This window comes from Equus quagga, chromosome 2 (assembly GCF_021613505.1).
Source record: "Equus quagga isolate Etosha38 chromosome 2, UCLA_HA_Equagga_1.0, whole genome shotgun sequence".
In the NCBI taxonomy this organism is placed as follows: Eukaryota; Metazoa; Chordata; class Mammalia; order Perissodactyla; family Equidae; genus Equus; species Equus quagga.
The window spans coordinates 140678122-140704355 of record NC_060268.1 but is presented as its reverse complement, the minus strand read 5'-3'; the positions used below and the strand labels follow the sequence as shown (position 1 = coordinate 140704355).

The window sequence follows — 26234 nt, the reverse complement described above, 5'->3', positions numbered from 1 at the left end:
TGGGAAAATTCTACAAAGATTTGCCTGGGTTGTTATTCTTATGCAGTTTTATCGCAGTGCTTCTATGAGTGTAGTTCTTGGCCCATCTGCATCAGAAAGACCAAGATCTTAGCCCAGATCTTCTGAATCACAATCTCTGAAAAGGAAGGTCAGGAATGGACACTTTGGATAATCTCAGGTGATTTGAAGGTTTGAGAAGCACCACTTTAGGGTATATGAAGCGTTCATATCTGTTTTTGTTGTTGTTTTTTGCTGAGGAAGATTCACCCTGAGCTAAACATCTGTTACCAATCTTCCTCTTTTTGTATGTGAGCCACCACCACAGCATGGCCACTGAAGAGTTGTGTGGGTCCATGCCCAGGAACTCAACATGGGCTGCCAAACTTAACCACTAGGCCACCAGGGCTGGCCCCATATCTATTTTGCAGACATAAGAGCAAGTACAAAAACCAGAAACTGAATTTTTGCTAATGGTGCCACATTTTTCTGACTATGCAGGTTCAAATCCCCAAATTCCTTTCAAACAATTCTCCATACATTGTTCAAGTGATTCTTCCCTTCGTCATTGTCATTCTCTGCTATGCTTTTTTGTTTGTATGGTCCTACTCTCTTTCCTTATTCAGAGCCTTTTCCTTTCATACTTGTACCACTGTGATAGCCTCCTAAATTTTCTGACATTTCATTCACTTATAATCAGTGAAGTAAATTTCCTAGAATGCCACTTCAATTTCCCAGTATCTAGACAAAATTTTACATAGTGTTTACTGACATGATCCCCAAGGTGGGATTGAGGGAAAAACATGCCAAATTTCTATTTTTTATTTAGTAGTGCAATTTACATACAATAAAATGCACAGATAAGTTTCAATGTTTTTGGACAATTGTATAGACCCATGTAATCACCACCCCTATTAAAACTTTAATTTTAGATTTATTTTACCTCCCAAAAATACATAAACAAGCTTAATGAATATTTAAATTCAGACTGACACTTGCTGTTCTTGGTATGTTTGTAGGGACATAGGCGAGGAGTCTAGAAGGAAGCATGGCAGTTACCATACAGTGTGGCAGGTTTAATAGAAGCCCTCTCTCTTGTCTCTTCTCTTTCACCACACTGCTGTGGATTTTGGTTTTCATTTGGCCAGTTAAAGTGACTGTTGTTTTGTAGTATTCATTTTTCACCAAACTAATATTCACAAAAATGAGTGAATAGCTTAAAAATATTTCTTCAAATGAACCTGAGATTAAGATAATGCTTATGATGCATGCAAAAGTGAACACCAAAAAGGGACGAGACACTCACTTCCCGTGCTCCTAGCATAAGGGCTTAATCAGTCTGTTATTAGGTCAAACCATGAAGATCCAAGCAGACCTGAAATAGAGTCAGACTGACCATTTTTTAACAATTAATAGAATTATTTGAAATGTGGACTTATATTCTATATAATTAAAAATAATCAGGGCTCCATGCAATTATTAAGTATGGACATTTTAACTAATGATAATAATCTTTATTGAATAATTTTTAAATAGTAGAGGGTTCACTCAAACATATTTTTTCCTTCCCCCGAGGGCTTTATTGTTTTAAGGTGCACTTTTTTTTGGTGAGGAAGATTGGCCCTGAGCTAACATCTGTTGCCAATCTTCCTCTTTTTTTTTTTTTTTTTTACCTCTCTCCAAAGCACCAGTACCTAATTGTATATCCTAGTTGTAACTCATTCTAGTTCTTCCATGTGGGATGCTGCCATAGCATGGCTTGACGAGCAGTGTGTATGTCTGCGCCTGGGGTACAAACTGGTGAACCCTGGGTCACTAAAGCAGAGCATGCAAACTTAAGCACTCAGCCGTGGGGCTGGCCTCCTCAAACATACTTTTAACTCATGGGATGAGAGATCAAAAAAGTTATGTCTTCAATTTAAAATGCAACTGTCTTCCGCTAACATACACATGAATTACTGGCAGTAAATCAGAGATAGCTACAGATGTTTTTGTTTCCCATTAAGAAGCAGAGTCTACTTTCCCTCTCCCTGAATCTTGTGCTGGCTTTGACCAATAGATGATAATGGAAATGAAACTGTTCCAGTTCTGGGACAAATCTTTGAGAAAACTGGTAGCTTTCAGTTTTACACTCTTAGCAGCCAACAACCAATGCTGTAAATCAGGTAAGGCCAGTGGAGAGAAGGGATGAGTAATCAACTTGGATGTCTATTCCTGTCTACTCCCAGCTGAACATAGATATTTGAAGAAACTCAACTATACCACATAAAGCAGAAGAATTGCCCAGTTGATCCCAATCAACCCACAGAAATATGAGAAATAATAAATAATTGCCATTTTAGATCACTAATCTTTTGTGTGGTTTGTTGCACAGCAACAAACATCTAAAATACTACCCACTGTCTCTACAACTTCATGTTTCGACGTTTCGACAAATTTTGGTTAATTTCCACAAAGTTACAATCTGACTTTGTTATCTTTCCCACTGGCTGTGATGTGCTAATGACTGGAGCAACATAGTAAACCAAGAATTGGGGATGGTGAAGCCACTCCACAAACCCATGAACATAAATTTGGGGTCTGTTACTTGAGAAAGAAATAGACTTCTATTTGATTCAAGCCACTGTGTTTTGGAGGGTTCTTGTAAAAACATTTCAGCTTGTACCTTTACTAATAAATACCCTATCCATCCCATTACTACTGATAACATATTCATCTTTGAATTCAGTCTAGGCTCTCATTTTTAGGGAAATCTATTTTTCCTTATTATTCTAAGGCTTATTATTCTATACTATGTGATCCTTATGGCGGAAAAGACAAGAAGTTCAATATGATTGGAAATGAATCTTTTGGAACAATTTTCAGGGGAAGTCATAAACATATTAATGATATTGACACTCAGTAGATATGACTTGCACAGTGGGAGAAACAACCTCTGAATAATGTGTGTCATGAAATCAAACTTCTCTCAGGCCTAAAAGATAATAATGATAATAATAATAACAATACTAATAAAATACAATACCCTAGCTTCTTAGCCAGTAATAAGTTTCTGATAAAAGAAATATAGGGGTGGGCCTGATGGTGCAGCTGTTAAGTTTGCACGTTCTGCTTCTTGGCGGCCGGGGGTTCACTGGTTCTGATCCTGGGTGAGGACATGGCACCGCTTGGCAAAAAGCCATGCTGTGGTAGGTGTCCCACATATAAAGTAGAGGAAGATGGGCATGGATGTTAGCTCAGGGCCAGTCTTCCTCAGCAAAAAGTGGAGGATTCACAGTACTTAGCTCATGGCTAACCTTCCTCAAAAAGAAGAGAGAAAAATAACCCTAAAAATCCAAAGAGGAAAAGAAAAAAAGAATTTCAGAATTGGTGGAGGTTATTCAAAATTAGAATCAACATTTTGGAGACTAGAAAGGCATGAAAGAAATGCACCTAATAGACTATATGTGAGGTTACTTAATGTTTGAAAGACCAGGATGTGGAAAAGGAGGCAGTTATAAGCTGTGTAGGACCGGGAAAACAAAACAAGAAAAGAAAAAGAAAACGAAAAATCTAGATTCTCCCTTTGGTATTTATGAAATCTGATATATACAAAAGAAGGAATTTGGAGCCCAGGGCATTCCTTCTTTAATTTCAAATATACATTCAAGTCAGTATCTTCCTCACGACTTTTCCAACATCAGTAAACTATACACCTGACCATTAAAATACTAACATTTAATAATACTTATCAGAGTTAACACATATTTGTAAAAGAAAATGTAAACCCAAGATTTCTGGCTCTAGCAGCTCCATTTTTTTTTCAAAGATTGGCACCTGAGCTAACATCTGTAGCCAATCTTGGTTTTTTTTTTCCTCCTCCCTCTTCTCCCCAAAGCCACCAGGTACATAGTTGTATATTCTAGCTGTGAGTGCCTCTAGCTCTGCTATGTGGGATGCCGCCTCAGCATGACCTGATGATCAGTGCCACGTCTGCATCCAGGATCCAAACCCATGAAACCCTGGTCCACCTAAGCCAAGTGTGGGAACTTAACCACTTGGCCAAAGAGCCAGCCCCTAAAGGCTCTATTCTTAACCAGTGTATGACACTAACTCTTTAGTTGCTAGAATATTCATAATATTATCATAATCATCAAACTTACTTTAAACAGTAAGGGAAAGTAGTTATTAATTATGCTTTAATATTTATATTTTAGTTGGTAACATACATCTTGTTTATGTGTTATATTTAATACATTTTACTTGTCACCCAGTAAGTGCTCGGGTCAGAGTACCTAGCATTACAAGATACTAATATTACAGGCTAATATTATAAGCTAAAAGTCAGTAGACCTTTTTACATTATTAGAAGTAAATAGATATTCTATCATGTCTTTGTTAATGATGCTGCTGGAGCAGAGCTTGATAGCTGTTAACATAATTTTACATGAAAAAATGGCCAGACTCAATAACATAATTAAGATCAGGAAACTCATATGTGCATACTATTAAGAAGTCAACAGGTTATGCCTGTCTTCGCATTTTTGTCTCTTGCATGCATAAATTCCCTAGGGCCTCTTTGATCATCATTTCTGGATTACCTTCTCTGTCATTTGTCTACCAGACACTGATATTTCATATCCAGCATCCAACTTAACATAGATTTGATCAAGGATTCCACTAAAAGTACTCATTATCTTTATAAAAATCAAGAGAGTCACAGTTTTCCACTGGACTCTAGAGGAAAAGATGTGCTTGTTTTTTAATAGTTTTTAATTGTCTTTTGTCCTTCTCAAAATAGACAATAACCTATAATTCATAACATGCCTATGCCATAGAGTGTGCAATGATTAGAGTATGATTTAGGGAAGTTACTCATTATCCCTGCAAGGTGAAAAGATACTACAGAAATGAAAGCTGAAAATTGAAGTGATGTAATTAAGTGCTCAATGCTCCCTTTTCATTATTTAATATTTTACATTACAGTAATGTGGAACACAATCTCAAAAGATATCTGGATAAAGAATATTTTAATATAAAGGTATTCCCCTCAATTTAAGAACAAGTATTAAGATTCTGTAGGTTGAATGAATTTGACTTTAAAATGGTTGAGGAAAAGCCAACTGAGAACTCTCAAATTGACCTAGACTTTTCTTGCATAACTTTCTGTAATTCTTAACTCTCTAGATGGAAGGTCTGCTCTTGTCCTTCTATAAACAAATGCACATTATCTTGGATTTACAAGACTAGCTGCCATTTTCACATTCTCAAAAGCCACTTTTAAAGCTCAGTCATTTTTTCACAATGGCATTGTCAAGTAATTTTGAAAAGTTACTCTTTTGGAAATTATTACCAATATGAAAGCTTATCATAGGATTTTATCAATACCTCATACATTATTCTTTCCATTGAGAAACAGAATGGAGAAGAAAACTGAACACAAATTTGTCTTGAAAAATGGACAGCCTTCAAAATCAGGATCTTTACTATTAGGTTATAACAGTAAAATACATATAATAATTTCTCCTTAACTCTTAGACAAGGACCATTTTTAGCATCATGGGCTTCTGTTATATAATGATTTTGAAAAAGCAAAGATTGTTTTATGAAGAATTATTGTAAATTTATCATTTTAAAAAAATATGTACACTGCATCTTCTCCATAACGTTTAATAGACAGTAGTTAATGATGGTGAACTAATGATATATTTACAAAAGTTTTACTTGTATTTTAATGTTCCCTAGGAATCAATCATCAATTCATCCATAAACATGCAATAAACACAGTTAAGAGCTATTACTCTCATAATTTAAATAAGACACTGGAATAATTCAATGTGCCTGTATCCATAACATAAACAATTGTATGTCAAGTAGGATGATTAGCCATAAGCTGAGGGACTAGGGATGGTGGAGGTAAGACCTGATGGAAAGAATGTATTTAATCTCCAAAATTAATCCAACATCTCAATTTTCTGTTGTGTTCAAAGGAAATCACTAGCAATATTTACCTCAGAAATGGAGGAAAGGAGACCCTCCCATCCACTCTTTAACTCTCAATTTTTTCCATAATGCCCAAAGAAAAATGGTATGATAAGGAAGATCAAAGAATTTTAATAATTTTTTTTCTTATCAAGTGTGGATTTTTAAGTTTTATATTTTTCTCTCCATTAAAACATACCTGAGTCATAAAGATATTATGTGTTAATCAGTTAAACATATGCAGTTTTATAGAGGTAAAGAAATTATGGCAGCAATAAAATAGATACATAATATTAAAAAAGTAACATCAAAAGTCAGTGGAACATCTTTTAGTATTAGAAGTAAATATGTATTTTATCTTACCTGTGTTAATTAACTTAGCGCTGGAACAATGCTTGATAACTGTTAATATGATTTTCCCATACACTAGTTCAATATATCCCTACAAATTGTGAGCAAGGCTAAGTGAAACTCTAATGTCATGCATCACATGGCACTTCGATGGTTCAAAAAGGCAGAATACCACTGTCTTTCTCCTATTCTCTGGCTAAGATCTTCAAATTGGGATGGTTCTGAATGACGTATACATACTTTCTTTGTTTTTTTTACACACTTGGAAGAAAGAAATCTGGCTTTTTTTGAGCAGCACTTTGTGCATGTTGGATTACATCTTTAGTCCTCAATAACTCCATCTTAGACTTATCTTTCTGCTTTGCAGAAACTCAAGATCACCACAGATGAAAGCTTAAAGCCTTCTCAGGTGTTTTCTGAGAATATACACAGCACTATTCCTGCTATTGTCCTTCTAGATTCCTAGAAATATGTCAAAATTTTACAGAGACTCTAATCCCTAATTTTCTTTTTAAGCTTTTTGGCTAACCTACTGCTTGTCCCAACTGTTATCCACCACTTCACTCTGTGACAAAGTTAAAACACTTGCCTGCAATTGTTTTTGATAAATGCACCCCAAGAAGAATGCTTTTTGCTCTGGTTGAGATCTGAGTAGCATTTTATGTGAGCTCTTGAGGGAATCACCAGCCAGGTCACGTGACAATTCTTTGGAAATGAGGCTTTGAAAGAGTTCCAGTTTTGTTCTGCCCCCTTCCAATGGCTGCCAAGCTACCTTGGAAATGTTAGGCTGTCATTTTTTAATGCTGCTGCTGAACAAAAGAGCAGGCAATGACACTCAGGAAAGTGAAAAATGCCACAAAGCTCAAAGAAAAGAAGTTATTATAAGATTCAGCTGTTTTTCTTGAAAAAATATTCCCTGGATTGCTGTAAGCCTTGGTCAACTCTGCAATTAATGATCAGAGTTCAGTTTGACTTTTTCACCATTTTTTTCACTGCTTTTATAGAAGGGCACATTTTCAGAGGTCCTTACTGGACTGTTGTCAATGACTTCACCTGGGATACATCCTTTAAGTACTAAAACTTTTATCTAACCTTATATCTACTATGATTTTGTCATACTGAGTATGCCAATCTTGAGAGACTTCCTTGAAGATATAACTGATTTTACTGTACTGAGAATAACAGTCTTGAGGGGCTTCCTTAACGTTATAACTCAATGTTTGTGAAATCATGAGTACCCAAATAAAAATAATTCAGTCCATTTAAGTTTATGTCTGTTTGATGGAAAATTTTGGTTCACCAGAAAGTTCTATTTCGTATTTATCAGTTGAGATTTTATTGTGATCTTTTTTCCCTTCAGTATATGCTCCAACTTAAACCAAAATTTCATCCTCCTAATAGTTAGACATGAAAGGAACATTGGTCGGATTGGTTGGGCAGATCATCAGTTTTACTTACCTCCCCCCAAAAAGTCACCCCATTTGGGGATAAAGCAATTTCCATTTTAAAACAGGAGCCAATTTTGGGTTTTTTGGTTTTGCTTATACTGTGAGTATCTTTACTAGATTATCCCTGTGAATCCCAGCCCCCACAGATATGATGATATCATTTTTCAGCAAAGAAAGCCAATGGACACACCAAAGAAAATAATGGATCAAGGTGATGTAGGGTTGGCTTAGGTTGCTGGAGGTGATCAATAGCAGTGACAATAACTCCACCATTGATGATAGTGATGGTAGGACCAGTGAAGAGGTTGGCAGAAGTCCTTGGATGATCTTTTCATGTACATTAGCATCCACATCCTCGTATGTAGTAAATAGACTATCAAAAAGTGTGAGAGCAGCAGAGCTCTCCACATGATAACTGAGAAAACTACCTCTAAGGAATATATGCATTCAGAATCATTTTATTCAATTAAGGAAAACAAACAGCTCTAGCAAAGGAAATAAAGTCAGCCCCATGGAAATCCTATTTGGGGGTGGGGGTGGGAGTTGTGCTTCTATTCATACCAGACTTCTGTGACTTGGGAAACACGCTTCATTTTTCTTCCTAATGGTAATAACAACATCAATTAACATTCATTGAATGCTAACTTTTTTCCAGGCACTATTACGTATTTACATATATTAGATCAAATCCTCAAAACCCTTTTATAGAAAGGTCTATTTTGATCAACCTCACTTTAAAGAAGTGAAATCTGAGCAGAGAGGTTAACAACTTGCCTAACATTATTATGACCAGTAAGTGTTAAAGTCAGGATTTGAACATGGACAGTACAATTTCAGAGACCATACTCTCAACCTCTACAATGCTTTGTTTTCTAGAAATGTAAACACTAGGAAAGAATATCATTTTATTTAATTTAGCTATGAAAGCAAAGTTAGCGTTAGAGGTTATATCTATCATCCTAAAGTTGGAGCTTAACATTATGATGTCTTTTTCTACTCTAATTCCTGCATTGGCTCCCCATTTCACTGAGTAAAAGAAAAAGTATATCAACAGTATGCAAGACTCTAGATTTTCTGACTCCTTCTTACATGCTCTTTCTACATCCCCCACACTTACTCCTCTCCAATGCTACTGGCCTCTTTGATGTTTCTGAAACCCACCAGGCAAGCTCAGCTTTTATTTCTGCCTAGAAACTCTTCCTTCGGACATCAACATGGCTAATTCTTTCAACTTCTGCAAGACTTTGCTCAAAACTCACCTTTTCAATGGGGCATATCCCCATCATCTTATTTAATACTGCAACTTAGACTGCAACACCCCTTCTGTACTTCCAGTCCCACTCATCCAGCTCTATTTTTCCCATAGCACTGACCACCAACTATTTATAATGAGTGCATTTCTTTATTTATTTGTTATATTAATTGTTTATTGCCTCTCTCTGCTGCCAGAAAATCAGCTCTACAAAGTGAGAAATCACCTTGCCCCACAGAGTAGGTGCTCATTTATTGAAAAAAAAGAATAAATGTAATTTTTAAAAGTGAAAGAAACTTAGGAATACCAATGGTTATCAGCCCACTCTGAGCAGCATGCTTCCCCAAGACTGTCTTTAAATTTCATCCTTTGGACTTTGCACATACTGAATCATCTATATAGATAATTTCTCTCCAGTTTTCTACCTAGAAACTCTAGTCTTTCTCTCAAAATAACTCCTCTTCAGCAATTCTCTTAGAAATTCTTAGCCTTCTTCTCCCATGAGGCCATATGATATGTGGCTTGTACTTTACTTATAGTGCTTAAAACTATATGCTTTAATTTATCTCTTGATATGTTTCTAACTATACACTCTACCCCTTCCTAACTTAGAATATTTATCTCTCATCTTTGTATCCACAGCAACTCGCACAATGATTGACATATCATCAAGCCTTAAGTTAATGAAATGAACAATGCCTATTTCCTTTTATCTATGCCAATGTCCCTCTTGACTTAAAAGAGGCTTATGCCTATGTTCATAAGAGCTTTTTAAAAATGTGATAGTCTAATCTGTGCAACTGGCTTATGATACATGTGTAGTTCTAGAGACCAAAGGCTTGAAACAGAATTACTTGAATTTTCTTTACAGACAGCATTTCTAAGTAGGATATAGTGTCATATTTTGAAATCCGTCTAATGTCTGTAGGTTGTGGTGTTGTTATGAATGTGTGCATACACACAGGCTGGAGCCATGGGGATAGGAAGGGATTGAGGATAATGTCGAGTTCCATTGAAGTTATTTTCAAGCACACTTCAAAAGCAACACCTTCTTCATTAAGAGATGTATGGTCTGTCTCGCACACATCTGTCTCTCTAGAGACTATAAAACATGCAAATCAGCAACGTCCATATTTTAGCAAAAGCAATTTGGGAAGAGTAGCATAATCAAATTCTCATCATTTTTGCTTTTGGTACAATTAGCGGTATCTGCACAAGGATGGATTAGACAGCGTCTGTGAATTTTTCAAGGAAAAATGAGCCAAGGGTATAATGTATTGTGCGCCCTTGGGCTAGTCATGATGCTTCTGGTTCTCCCATATGGCTCCAAGAGCCCTTATTTAATTCAGTCATGTATTTTCAGAATTACGTAATTACATCCAACCAATTAGAAAATACTAGTAGAGCAAACTGTAAGTTTTTCAACTGATTTTTGCATAGTTTCTTAAAGAATTCTTTCCAAGGTGATACAAAAAACACTACCGATAGGTAAATTAATATCCTATTTTTAAAGTTGTTTTGCTTCTTCAATAAAAGTTTTCCTATTTGCTCTTCTACACATTTCACTGAATCTAATTCTGAGGAAGAAAATGTCTTATTTTTTACTTTATTCATACATAAAAATAAAAATTTCCCGGAAGAAATTCTTTGCTATTAAAGATGTTACCTCTGATTCGATACAACTTTTTTCTACATGATTCTAGAGCGACAACTGAGAGTGTAAAATGTTAGCAGATACAAACCAACAAGGATGGAATAGAGGACGCCCGGCCTATCTGACGGTGGCTGAATATTCCGGTCCTGGTCAATGGCCTGGATGGGTGGAGTAACGATGATGGGGTTCAGTTCTTCCTGGAAAAGAATTCAGAGAGTTTAGTTCAGCTTCATTACTAACACCTCATGGAGAATTGGCATTCAGCTATTACAGTTTGGACAGCTAGATAACCTCTGAGCCAGTACTTAAAATCAGGTTTCAAAATTCATAATTTGTATTTTAACACCTCAGACTAGTTAACTTTGAATCTGAAGTGGGAGCAAGGTGTCCTCAAAGTCAAAACGACATGACATTGTAACTGCATACACAGAACTTTATATCAGAAATTTCTCCTAAAAGGAAAGCAAAGAAGAAAGATATCAATAAATTTTAGAAGAAAGATATCAATAAATGTTGAATCTTCTCTAGATGATTTAATCAAAAGAAATACAATGCTACCAAGTACTTTTTTTTTTTTTAAAGATTTTATTTTTTTCCTTTTTCTCCCCAAAGTCCCCCCGGTACACAGCTGTATATTATTCATTGTGGGTCCTTCCAGTTGTGGCACATGGGACGCCACCCCAGGGTGGTTTGATGAGCAGTGCCATGTCCGCGACCAGGATTCGAACCAACGAAACACTGGGCTGCCTGCAGCGGAGTGCAGGAACCTAACCACTCGGCCATGGGGCCAGCCCCCCAAGTACGGTTTTTATCTTTGACTTTAGACGAGATTTGTAAGAGTATTTGTATTTCTTTCTTCTTAAGTCATGTATTAAAGTTTCACAGAAATTGATTACGTTAAAACAAAAGCTTTAAAAATGGATACTTTAATTCAATAGAAATCAAAGCCCTATCATTGAAAATATCACAGGGTTAAAATTAATTACATATCATGCAGGTATGTACATTTAACTTATAAGGATCTGCAAGAAGATTTCATTTAAAATCATAATACATTTCTGTAAGTCAATGTTTCCCAATTTGATGTCCTGTGGCATTTTGTTCTGCTGTCAGATTGGCAAACACTTTTCAGTGAAAGACCAGATAATAAATATGTTTAGGTTTTGCCAGCCGTACAGTCTCTGTTGCAGCTGCTTAACTCTGCCATTGCAACACAAAAGCAACGTGGGCATGACTACATTGCAATAAAACTTTATTTGCAAAAACCAGTGGTGAGTAGGATGCAGCTTGTTGATCCCTGTCCTGTATGACATCACATATGCTGAAAAAACAAATGTGCACTCTGCACAGTTAAGCTTGGGAAACACGATATTAAATAAAGTTTCAAAAGCTAATCTATTGAGCTGCAGCTCTTTTCAGAGACTTAAATGTGCTAATTTGCATGATGACTGTCTAAGAAGGGGCTATTATTTGTACATTTTCTAGAATCACCCATTAACATCTCCTTGAACCAATACCCTTAGAACACAGTTTGAGAAATACTGCTTTACGTCTTTGCCACCCTCATTCCAAATACATAAGTGGTATTCTAAGGGAAAATAAAGTCTATCTCGATATCTGGCAACTTCACATTCTAAGGAATTACTGCAGTGCTCTTTTATATTACTTCTTCTCAAATAATAAACCTCGAAACATATCACATACTCATACGAAATCAGTGCTTTCTAATCTCAGCAGAAATGAATAGTGATGGCATGCAATAAAAAAAGAACAATTATATTAAACTGTTATGTACAATACTTAAATACTTAATTTTGATTGCTATTACGCTATATTATTAATAAGTTATATTAAGTGTATTATAAAGTTATATTAAGCTATTGAGGTTGTAATAGTAAAGATAATCATTGACCAATAATTTGGAGCTTACATACATCTTAGGGGCTCTGTTGAGTTCGTAATCATAATGGGCTCTCAGTGGTATAAATGCTATCAAATTTTCCTAAGAATCAAGAGCTCTTGGTAGGGGTAACTTACGATATTCCATTCACTTCTTTAAATGTGGATTTGGAACCATGAAAATGTCAAATCAATATCAAAATTACTCCATTAAATTCAGGTGAGTACTGTTATTCTCACACAATACAACACTCTTCCTAAACACTGTCCCCCATTCCCTGTTTCTGTCTTTCTCTCCATTTTGCTCTCTCACCATCTCCCCCACAGCTCTCTATCTCCTCCCCCTACTCTCACACACAAACACACACACATATACACATGTAACTTCCCAATAGCCGGTTTACTTCTTATGTAATACCTGTGTTTCTCCCTAAGCTGAAAAAAATCTGAGGCCCTTTAAAGCGCATATGTTTGAATGTTGGTTGGTTAGCTCTTAGTCATTTCTCAAAGGAATCTGACTATATCAGCCAAAGTCAGCTTACGGCTAAGCTTCTTCAGTCCTGGTTTAACTAATTAAATCTACAGTAGCTTTCCCAAAAGCGTGGTTCTACTCAGACAGTCAGAAGGCATTTCCAATGCAGTATTTTCCAGAATCTGATCCTACTTCCCACGGTTAGGGAAATAAACCAAGGGATCCTAAATGGTCTCCAGTTTTTTGAAATTACTTAATTACATTCCTAGAAGTTTAAAAAAATTGAATCTGAGCTCTAAAAGTGAGCAGACCATGATTTTCAGGGCATCCCTGCTGATCACCTTCATCTGCTTGTTTCTGTGGACCTGCTAAGTAACTAACACACATGTGGTTTTAATTTTGGTAATTAGTTATGTAGTTTAAAACCCTTTTCCTATACTATCTAAAGTTATTGGAATGAGCGATGGAGTTTTAATCATATTATTTAAAGTTATATAAACAATAGAGAAACTAAAATTAACACAGCAAACAAAGCCAAGAGGGAGGGAGAAGTGCTAATTAAATTCCTCATCTTTCATAGTTGGTTATTAATAAATATCATATAGTGAGAACTGAAGAAATGAAAAGAAATGTGTGCACCATTTAGAGTTATGTTGGCAATCATCAGAATTAAAAATAGAAATAGCAAAATGTAAATATCTCAAGAAAGTGGGTCTGGAAGTAAGGATAGATGGGATGAAAGATATTTATTTAAAGCCATTCAGTTCTGTTTGACTATGTAGTTACTATATTCTATACTATTTTTAATATTATAAAGAAATAAATTGCACTAGTGAGAATAAAATAAACTCTCTTGGTAAAAGCTTCAATAAGTTTCTGAAAAATTGGAAGAAGTATAGTTGTCTTAAATAACTTAGGACTAAACCTTTGTCTTGTCCCATAAAGACTAGCAACTTAAGAACTTTTTTTTTTTTGCCGTGGAAGGCTGGCCATGAGCTAACATCTGTTGCCAATCTTTCCCTTTTCGCTTGAGGAAGACTGTTGCTGAGCTAACATCTGTGCCAATCTTCCTCTATTTTATGTGGGATGCCGCTACAGCATGGCTTGATGAGCGCTGCTAGGTCCACACCCGGGATCTGAAACTGTGAACCCCCAGGTGCTGAAGTGGAGTATGGGAACTTAACCACTATGCCACTGGGTCAGCCCCAGAACATTTTTGTTCTTATGCTACCATTAATGAGTTTTTCAGAAAATCTGGATTTAAAGGAGAAAGGAAAAAATTCTCAGATAATGATTTCTAAGATTACCTCCCAAGTAGATTGTGATCTTTGAATATTAAGAATTTTTAATATTAGTAATACATATCATTAAAGGACACTGTGTTTTGTTTAGGATAATTCTGTTAAATATTTAATACAATTTTTCATAAAGATAAGTAGCATTTAACTCAGAGTTAGAAAATTAAAAACATATCTATTAGGAGAAACATTAATGACATGCATCATTTTTTGCACTTTTCTCTCCCACCAAAATCTCTATATTAGATGCAACCAGGTATGGGAAGAGTATACATATAAGCAAGAAAAACCCAGAGAGAAACAATTCCTTAGAATAAGCAACAATTTTATAGAAAGAACACATAATTATTTATGAGATTTGGCAAATATTATATATTTAATATATTTTTCTCAATTTGTATTCTTTCGAATTATCCAATCTGGTCAGAGATCACTACTCTCAAGTAGAATTTGTGGTACCCTCTACTAAGGAAATAGTCCAGCAGTGGTCGCTGCCGGAACAACTTCACAGTTCTTGTGAAAAGGCAAGCAATTCAGAGATGCACTTCTCTCGAAGAACTGATTCTCTCCAAGTGGATAGTAGTTACCGCTCCTTATTCCTCTCCTTTCCCCCTCATTTCTCTTATATTCTAATTTTACTATTTGGATTGTAGAGGAAAAATATGCTGAAGAAATTAGAAATTCACCCATGGCTCAGATAAGCTTGGGTATCCTTAAGAAAGGATCAAATTGTTCCTCCATCATAGTATAATTGCCTTAATTATCTCTTTACTTAAAGCTTTATTGGCTTGCGGGACGAAAATACCTATTTGTGTTTACAACCCACAGCCTGGACTGACACTTTTCAACATATTTTCCTAATCAGGTTGAATCCCAGGAGACACATAAAAAAGCCACACAAACACTGGAAAGCTCTTTGGTGTCTTGCCTCTAAAGCAAATCTGCTTTCTTTGCAGTCCTGTTTTCTTTGAGAAGAAGTCACGTCTCCTGAATTCTGTTCCAACTAATGGGTGTACATTTAAAGCGTATCAGATAGCAGTCTTGCATTTCACTGCTGTTTGAACCATCAGTGTTAAACTCCCTGACATATTTAGTAATGGTGATTCACCCCTAAAATGAATTAGGTCTGTGTAAAGAGATTCATATTGTGAGGATATTCATAGAAACTATTAAACAATAACAAAAAGATTGTCTTCAGTAGAAATACTGTGTGATTCTATGATTATAAAACCCAAGATTATTCCACCAGGGATATATGCTTCATCTCCATTAGCTTTTCTGGAGAGGTGCCTTCTCTTTTGAATTGACCTAAGACAATGTTTTATGCTCGAGTGCTAAATTTTTCTAGGAAGATAACCATAGGTAAGTAGAATTTTGAGGTGAGTGAGGATTAGTTACTCCTTCTACAACTAACTTACAACCAGATTGAAAGCAAGTTTCAACCCCAATTCTGTTATTTATACATAATAAATAAAAATGTTTTAGCAAGCAATAAAATATTAAGAAAACTGTTCTGTAGGTTTAAGGAAGTGCCAGCTCTTTGTTGGTTTAGGTGTCTAAACTATTGCCTTGCATAAAAGGTACATTCAAGGGAAACACTGCGATTTCAGGGGGAGGATACCGTCACCATTTTAGCTAGAATCAGACAAACAAGAGTCATCGTCCATAGAGCTTTAGGATTTAGCCTATGCTATCACCCCTAAAGTTAAAATGGTTCATAATTCATTTGGTTCTTAAATCTGTTTCATGCATGGGTAGACTGTCTCTAAAATTTTAGCCAATCCTTATATCTTAAGTAGTTTTCATTTCACCAATGGAAACTAATATCTAGCACTTGTCATAGAAGTCAATGGGGCAGTAAATTTTAAAAATAAAAATCCATGTTGGACATTTAGTAGATTGATTAGTAAAGCCTCCAGCCTTGGCTGAGAACTGGATAACAGAAACACTGTTTAAATTCTAAATGTCCTTCAACTCAGCATTGGAGTGATGTCTTCATATGAGTAACACACGCATAATATTACACTGAACCTGCTAAAGTATTTTAAATTAAATGAGATCATTAGAACAATTTCCAAGAGTGGCCTATAGAAAGTCTTGCCTTGTTATAGTAGAAAACCCAAGAAAGAACATATTTGGAGACAACCCTGGGAGGGTAAATTGAGCTCATAGAATCACTGTGTCTCTGGCATAGAAGCCAAACTTGGATATTATCTTCGATTACTATAATTCTTAATTTTGACTGTTGCAAATGTCTGCTCTTCTATTTATATAATATTAGACTCATCATTGCTTAGATTTGTCATCTATATTTTAATTAAAAAATAATCATAGTATTTAGAAAGAGGATAGTTATGTCAACATAGTAAAAACTTCACCATCAACTATAAATACATTCCAGCACTGGTAATTAAGTAATTTGAAAGTTTAGCAAACTATATAATTTAATACCTAAATTACTGAATTTATTATTTACTTACTATGAAATTACTTTCATTAACTTTGTGTTCTTTATACTTAGACACTTCTATTTTTCAATATTCTTTAAAAAAAAAAACTCTTAATATCCAATTTGTGTTTTAAATCTGTTATACACTTCCTTTAGCAAAAGAGTGAGGTTTAGACTATGGAAAGAAAATTTGGTGGCCATTGTTATTGTCATCTTATATTTGTAAATCTACTATTTTCCCAGAAGCTTTGAAAATGTTTTGCCAGATTTTTGTTTGTTTCTGAATATTAACTGACACGGAAAGGAAGGACAAATCAAACATGTTCACACACACTTTTGTATAGACACATACAGTTACACATTTTCTTAAGGGGCCAAGCCACCATTTCTGTTTTTGCTTAGATTAGTTTTGCTTTTTCAAGTGGCAGAAATATCAAATTGTTTGAAAAAGTGTCAGATATTTTGAAATGTTCTCTTCCTGTGAACATTTCAAAAAATGTAATATTAGGGTGGGTGACATGGGCCAAGCCATTTCTTCAGACGTTTTATGTTGTCACAGAAGAAACACTACTGGAATATTTACATCCATCTTTGAAGCTTACACGCTACAAGATACACGATGCCTAATTTTTTCAAAGTCTTCCAAACAGTTTTGATAATTATCCTCCCTAGAATGAGAGAGCAAAGAGCACACATGTGGAATACTCGTATAAGCATGGCCCACGAAAATCACATCAGCTTCTGCCTGGTCACTGGAACTTTATGTCACACATTAAAACAAACATACAAACAAACAAAAGCACTTCACGAAGCTAACAAAAAATACTCCTGTTTTATTATTTCATGAGCAAACTTCATGACCCCTTCCATGTGATACTCCTCTTTATTCCAATATGTATCTGAATTATTCAGATATATGTTTTTACCTTATGTATTGTGACTGTTGTATTCAAAATGTGCATTTAAATATCCTTTCAATTGCATATTTGACCTTTTTTGCTAACATTTCCCTTGTTTCCAAAACACTTCTTTAAATCTCTTTGCCTTTTAAATTTGTTTATTTGCTTACATCTAAGGATTGTGGTTTGAGCTGTTTATTTTACATAAATAGTAAGATATATGTTCAGAGATGTATTTACAAGAATATTTGTTGCAACAATATACAACTTGCTTTTTCTAAAATAAACTTTGTATTGCAGTACAATATATGGGATACCATCATAAATCATAAGTTCATAGCCTGATGAATTATCAAGTTATATTTCGTTCATGTAAACATCCTTGAGATGAAGAAATAGAATACCACCTGTATCTCAGAAGCCCACTTCTTATACTCCACCAATTGCTACCACTCCTTCCACCCTAGAGATGACCTGGTTTCTAATATCATAGATCAGTTTTACTTGTTTTGAATTTTATAGAAATTGAATCATACAGCAATATTCTTTTATTATTGGCTTTTTTCATTCATTACTATGTCTTACATGATATGCATGCATGTGAAAGTTATGTACATCATTAAGTGTAGTATGAGTACGTTTGTTTTAATGGATGTACAGTTTTCCGTTAGACGAATATTCCCAACTTCATTCATTCCTTTGTCATGACTGGTGATGGACTTGGGATTGTTTCCAATATACGCTGTGATGAAGACTGCTACTATAAACGCTCTTGCGCATGTCTCCTTACACACATGAATGCATTTGTGTTCAATATAAGAAGAAAATTGCTGGATATGCACATGTTTTGATAGGCTAGATTACTGCCAAACAGTTTTCTAAAGCGATTGTATCAGTTTACATTTTACCATAAATGTAGGAGAGTTTTAGTTAATTCACACTTGTGCCAACAGTTGGTAATTTTAATTTTTTTAAGTTTAGTTTAGTGTATAGCTATCTCGTAGTGGTTTTAATTTGCATTTTCTCAATGACTAATGAGATTAAACAACTGTTTTATGATATTGGATATTTGTGAAGTGTTGGTTCATGTTCCTTTGTCTGTTTTTCTATTGAGCTGTCTATCTTTTTCTTACTGATTCATAAGAGTTTGTTACACATTACAATGTAAGTCTTTTGTCAGCTTAATGTTTTGTAAATATTATATCCCACTCTATGGCTTACATTTAGGCCCTATTACTATTGTCTTGTTGAAGAGAAGTTCCTCCTTTTACTATCCTCTTTATTCCTTTCTCTTTTCATTTATACTTGGCTATGTCCTCTACTTGTACACATAGTCTGACCACCTGAGGTATAGTTGATAATTTCCCTTATCGATTTCTGTACAGAGAATATTATGCTCATCCATTGAAAATTTATCAAACACTCTTGTTAAATGTGTGTCTGAGTTTCCTTACCTGTAACGTTCTCAAGAGCAGGGATAGGGTCTGTTTACTTTTCCACTTGTAACACCAGAAACATTTGTGGCACACAGGCACTCAAGAACTGTTGGTTTCTCAGTTCTAGATTATTTAGGGTATTCTTGAGTCTCAGAGACCCTAACCTTGCTCTCTGGCTTCCTGTAGGATATCCAAATACACACTCTCATATTTTATGTTATAACTGAGATCTTTGTACTCACAAAGTCACTGCACCCAACTAGAGGGAAAAATAATGTGGCCATGAGAGTGGATCAAAATATACAGATAGGGGCTCAAAGTGCTTCACTGAGATGGCCTTTGGGTCGTACAATAAACATTCTTATAAACAATCGAGTAGACTGAGTGATAAACTTCTGCATCCTACAAAAAAAAAGAAATGCCAAACTTGCTAATAAGTTGCAATGAAACTTTTTAATAAACTACTTAATCCCTTAGAGCTTGAATCCTAATTTTCAAAGTGAGATTAATAATATCTATGTTTCATAATTGGTGGGAGGATTCATGAAAGAATGCATATAAATAAACAGTAGTGGCATGCTTAATATGTGGAAACTATTATAGTCAGTATTTAAAATTAATTTTATTGGTTTTCAGTTATGTAATATTGGCATTAAAATTGACTCCCATTTATAAGCAGACAGAGATGGAAAATTTTTTATTTCAAGGTGCAAGCTTATTTGGGACCATATCTTGCACAGTTTCCTGAAAATATTACACTGACGTGAATTTTGAAGGTTTTATTTAGAATTGGGTAATTTATCAAATGTGTAATTTTAAGCCAATATTCAGATGTAAAACTTACAAAGCAAATTATTTAACGATTATACTTCAACATAATTTTAAGATAGTGTATCAGAGAGTCGAATAGCACTTAAAATGAACATTTTATTTTACTTTAATAAAAGGAAGCTTCAGTGAAATTGTTTTCTACAGACTCAGACAACATTATAGTTTTACATCCAATGTATAAACTCATTCCCTACTCTTTTGATTACAGAATTTTTTGATAATATTAATTTATTAATATTCAGATGAGCTATATAAATGTATTAAACATTTGGTATGTGCAAAAACGTCTATTAATTGTTCAAGCAGTATAAAATAAATTAGATAAGAGTTCTGGAACTATGGAGAAACACACAATCGTGGGGCTGGGAACTCAAAGTACATGTACACAAGCTAATTTAGAGAATTTACCTATAAAGACATCTGTAAATAAATATTAAGAGAGAGCTTTGATTAAAACTCACATATTCAAGTATTATGAGTGAATCATTCAAAATAATAAAAATCAGAGCTATTCAAGCACATGCAGCTTGAATAAAGCAAATTTTGATCTATATATCAAAGGTGAGATTGGTAGAGATAAAGGATATGCTTGCATCTGATAGATGCTGGATAACAGAGTTAAAAAAAAAACAAATTGGTGATAGATAAAAAGGTAGATAGACAGATAGGTAGATAGATAGATAATCTAGGGATATCTGTAGGTAGATAGATAGGATAATCCAGCAATATTTAGAAGAGAATCATTAAAAAAGAGTAGTTTAATTTTCATACAGTTGACAAGAGAAAACTATAAGTAAATAGCAAATAGTTTTCATCTTTCTGATAAAAAAATTATCTTAGAGTATCTTTTAAGTACAGAGAAATAAAAGAAAAATATTTAAAACCCAACAATCCAGTGATAACTATTGTTAATATTTTGAGGTATTTTCTACCAGTATTTATCATCTATGTATGTATTATCTATCTGTCTGTATTTACACACGTGTTATTCCACCACTCTGCACATATAAATTTTGTTGATTATTTTCACCTCACTTTATGTCATGACCATTGTTCTAAGCCAATAAATATGCTTCAAAAACACAATTTGCAATAATATGCCACCTCCGCTAGTGTTTAAATCAGGCTCTATAGTTGAACATCTAAATTGCGTACACTGTTTTCACAACATATATAATGTATTCATTACTGTGCTGTGTCCTTAATTATATTCATAGGTTAAATTCCTGGATGTGGAATTTCTGGATCAAGGAATGAGAACACATTGAACTCTTCTGTACAAATTGCCAGATGGCTTTCCAGAAAGAGTGTAAAGATTTATTTCTTCCTCAGTAGTGTGTGAGTGCTTACAACAGCACATACTTGTCAATACTGAGGGTGATATATGTCTAGAGTATTGCTAAATAAATGTGGAGTTTAATTTTGCATTTCTTTGGTTGCTAGCATAATTTATTTGATGTATTTATCTGTGTTTCTTCTACTCATTTACTTTGCCTATTTTCTTTTTTAATTTTAGCGTTTTAAAGTTTTATTTCCATGGCATATGTGCATAGCACAGAAATTAACACTTTGTCATCAGTCTTGAAAATATTTTCGGCTGGTTGTTTGTGTTCTAATGTTGTTTTTGACATCTAGAAGCTTGGCATTATTATGTATTCAAATATATCCCTTGTTCTCTTTTTTGATTTCTGCTTAGTCTTTCACCATCTGAAAGTTAGATAAATTATATTTTTATTTTTACTATATTTGCTTTCAGGTATTATGGTTTCAACATTTTAAATTTAATGCTTCAATCTATCAAGAAGGTTGAATAGTAAAAACTTAATATTCATCAAACTGTAGCTGGAATTTTAACCTTTTTTTAAAACAGAAGTAAAACTACTTTTAAAAACTCTCTGCGGAGTGGCCCAGTGGCACAGTGGTTAAGTTTGCACGTTCTGCTTTGGCGGCCCAGGGTTCACTGGTTCAGATCCTGGGGGCCGACCTATGCACAGCTTGTCAAGCCATGCTGTGGCAGGCATCCCACATATAAAATAGAGAAAGATGGGCCTGGATGGTAGCTCAGGGCTGGTCTTCATCAGCAAAAAGAGGAGGATTGGTGGCAGATGTTAGTGCAGGGCTAATCTTCCTAAAAGAAACCCAAAAAACAAAAACTCTCTTTGCTGCCCCCAAGTTAGCAGACATCAAGGATCTTTTGACGTGGACCAAATGTGTTATGGACATTTTGGACAGGACCAAATGTACTGCAAGGCTTTTCCCTTTCTTCTCTGTCTTAAATGAACATCTGTATAGAATTTAATCTCCTTTGAAAACCTACTGATCCTGTTTCTATTGTATTCCATTATTCTGTTCTAAAAATTTTAATTTGTGGGAGCCCTAATCACAGCTAGAGGATGAACCCTGATCCCAACCACAGTCTGAGCCATGATTCCAGTAGCAGTGTAAGCTCTCATCCTAGATATAGGCTGAGCCCTGACCCTACCCACAAAGTGACCTGATCTAAACTCACACTGAAAATTACAAATGGGGAGTTCTCATCAAGACGGCGCTGTGAGCAGACCTTGAACTCGCCTCCTCCCACAAACACAACCAGGTTACAACAATTTTAGAAAGAATCACCCTGGATCGAAAACCGAAAACTGGATAAAAAGAACCCCCACAACAAGGGACAGTCCTGACGAAAGTAATTCCGGCCAGAGAGGAAAAAAGCCACCTTTGGGAGCAGCAGAGCTTCTCAGCTGGCCAAGCGGGAGCCAACCTAAGGTACGCAGCCCTCCCTGGAGAAGTGAGGTCAGGAGCGGGGGCAGTACTGCTATAACCATCCTTCGGACTCAGCCAGCTGAGAGGGGGGGTCTTACTGCCTGGCTTTGCTGGCTATTAACTGCAGCGAGGACACCCCAGAAAAGCTATCGGCCGAAAGCCGAAAAGATCCGGGTCTTAAAGGGCCCATGCACAAACTCACTCATTGCAGCAACCTAAAATCACCAAAGAGAAGGCTGACTGTCCTTTGGTGAAATGAGACTCACCTGGCGGGCTCTGGGGTCATCTTGGTGAGAGGAGGATCCTCTCTGGAGACTGAGACGTTGGTTGGGGCTGTTGTTCTGAGCGTGCTGATACGGACACAGGTGGGGGCCATTGAGGTGCATCCCATGGGCTGTTAGCCCAGGGGTCTGCCACACCCACTAGAGCACAGATTTAATCCAGTTCAGCCAGGGCAGGCAATCCGTCCTAGGGACTGGCCCCACCTAACAGACTGAGTGCCTTGATCCTCTACAGGCAGGCAAAGGTGTCTGCCTCTGTGGGGCAGGGCTTGTGTGAGGACCTGGTGAACTGAGGGGGGCATTGGGGCAGAGGTGGGGGCCTCTGCAGTGTGGCAGTGGGGTACGCTCCAGGGCGTTGAGAAGTGTGCATGGACCAGGACTGTGCTGACAGTGTATATGGTCCAGAGGGGGGTGAGGCTTATCAGCGGCAGAAGACTTGTGTTTCACAAATAGCCATAAACAGGATCAGCCCCACCTTCCAAAGCCTGAAACAACTGAGTGCTTCCATGGCAAGGGCTAGCCCGACTCAGCTGCACTTCTAAGAGAAGTGACATCAGCCTTGTTGGCCTCAGGCCTATCACAACTGTACACCCCTGAGCCTAGCAACCAGCTACACTGGGTACCAACGCAATTAAGAGGACAATTGCAATAAGATTGTGCTAATAGGCAGGACCAAGATGGCGGAGTGAGTGGTCTTCTTTGTCTCTCCCCCGTCGAATCTACAACTAATTGGGCAATCACCAAATAACAGAGGATATCCAGATAGCACCTCAAGATGCCTAAGAGCCTCATGCTACTATGCATCGGAAGGTGGACGGACTTCCCCTGGGAGGAGGTGGAAATAGATGAAAACTCTCCGACCCCGGACCCCCGGACAGCTTAGTTCCTGCAGGAGGCTCTCTTCCAGCAGACACCCCCATAGCATCGCCACACACCAAGGGCGGGAGTGTGCACTCACCAGTGGAGCAATGGTGGAAACAGGTGACAACAGCCCTACTCAAGCCTCCTGCAATTACACCTAAGCCCAGTGGGAATCCCCAGGGTCTGCACCCACTGGCAGGGAAGGCCTCCACTTGCCATTAGCCGGGAGGCTCCGCCCAGAATCCAGAACAAAGGGAAGTTCCCAGTGGGCAGATTCCCCGGCACGGCACCAGACCACAAGCTGCTGCTGGGCCCACGGTCTCCAGTGCGCGGGTCAGTGCAGGGGGCATCTGGACCTCCTGTGGATGTGCTTGGGGACACGGTTGGAGGTCCAGCGCCCGGCTCTGCGGCCCAGGGGGAGGCTCTGGGTCCCACACATCCCCGGCAGGGAAAGCCTCTGCTCACCATTAGCCAGGAGTCTACGCCCAGAATCCAGGACAAAGGGAAGCTCCCGGTGGGTGGATTCCCCAGCATGGCACCAGACCACAAGCTGCTGCTGGGCCCACAGTCTCCGGCACACGGGTCGGTGCAGGGGGTGCCCGGACTTCCCATGGATGTCCTTGGGGACTGGGTGGAGCTCCAACACCCGGCTCTGTGACCCTGGGGGATGCTCCAGGGTCCTGCATCACCCCAGCAGGGAGGGCCTCTGGTCGCCATTGGCAGGGAGGCCCCACCCAGCATTCAGAACACCAGGAAGCTCCCTAGAGCAGAATTCCCCACAAGGCAACAGCTTACAAGCCACCGCCAGGCCCACAGACTCTGGCTGTGTCCCAGACGAGGCAAGGGGCTCCCAGAGATCCCGTGAGAGTGGAGTGGGGCAGAGTGGAGCTCTGGTGAAATGGCTACATAGTCCAGGGGGGAACTCCAGGTTCGTACAGCAGCCTCAGCAAAAGCCTCTGCACAGCACTAGTGGAGAGGTCCCGACTGGCAATCGCAAGGCGGGAAGGCCCTGGTGCAAAAGTAGCACAGCTAGGTGAGCTAACGACAGACTGCAGAAGATACCCATAGCTCTGCTGGGACCTATAGTGGACAAGTGTGATCTTGTGGGCTCTGTTAGGGACAAAGTGGCAATTATAGGTGATCCTGCTCCTGGCTGCTGGGAAAGCCCACAACACTGCTGCAGACCACAAGGAGGGAGCAAGTCTAAGTGGGGTTCAACAGTAGGCACCAGCAGCCTGAGGCCCCCTTGTGAGTGCCCCCACAACCGACGAGGGACCCCACAGGACCACTATGACTACAAAGAGGGGTCCAGGTCCAGTCAGTAACAGCTGACAGGGTTCCTGCTTGGTGCAGTCTAAACAGCTGCCCCCCCACACAAGTCGCAACAAGTGGAAGCAGCAACTAAACTCTCTCTCTATGTGGAGGCACAAATCCATGCCATCAAGCAATATGAAAAAATACATTAAATCTCCAGAACAGAAGGAAAATAACAAATACACTGAAAACAATCCCAAAGACAATGAAATCTATAACCTAAATGACAATGATTTCAAAACTGCTATTATTAAAAAAACTCAACGAGTTAAAAGAGAATTCAGATAGACAACTCAGTGAGTTCAGGAGCTATGTCACAAAAGAGCTTGACACTATAAAGAAGAACCAATTAGAAATACTGGAGATGAAGAACACAATAAAGGAGATTAAGAAAAATCTGGACTCTCTGAACAGTAGGGTTGATAATATGGAGGACAGAATTAGCAATTTGGAGGATAGGAATATAGAAATGCTGCAGACAGAGGAGGAGAGAGAACTAAGACTAAAAAGAAATGAAGAAACTCTCCGAGAATTATATGACTCAATTAGGAGATGCAACATAAGGATTATAGGTATACCAGAGGGAGAAGAGAAGGAGAAGGGGGCAGAAGGCCTGTTCAAAGAAATAATAGCTGAGAACTTTCCAAACTTGGGAAGAGAGATGGAACTTCATGTGAGAGAAGCCAATAGATCTCCAAACTTTATTAATGCAAGAAGACCAACCCCAAGGCATATAGCAGTGAAACTAGCAAAAGTCAATGACAAAGAGAAAATACTAAGGGCAGCCAGGCAGAAGAAAATAACTTACAAAGGAAACCCCATAAGGCTATCAGCAGATTTCTCAGGAGAGACTTTACAGGCTAAAAGAGATTGGAATGAAATATTCAAAACTCTGAAGGACAAAAACCTGCAGCCAAGAATACTCTACCCAGAGAAAATATCCTTCAAATACAATGGAGAAATAAAAACTTTCCCAGATAAACAAAAGTTAAGGGAGTTCATCGCCACAAAACCTCCTCTTCAAGAAATGCTCAGGAAGAACCTCATTCCTGAAAAATCAAAAAAAGGAAA

The 26234-nt window shown here is 37.3% G+C and overlaps 1 protein-coding gene across 1 annotated transcript in view; it reads right to left on the bottom strand.

Annotated features, from left to right (window-relative positions):
• Positions 1 to 26234, bottom strand: part of PCDH15 (protocadherin related 15) — an 874042-nt gene that overhangs the window by 330552 nt on the left and 517256 nt on the right. Inside the window, exon 10 of the mRNA XM_046654051.1 lies at positions 10752 to 10860. Within this exon, the coding sequence (XP_046510007.1) occupies positions 10752 to 10860 (109 nt within the window). The remainder of the gene's footprint in view (positions 1 to 10751; positions 10861 to 26234) is intronic.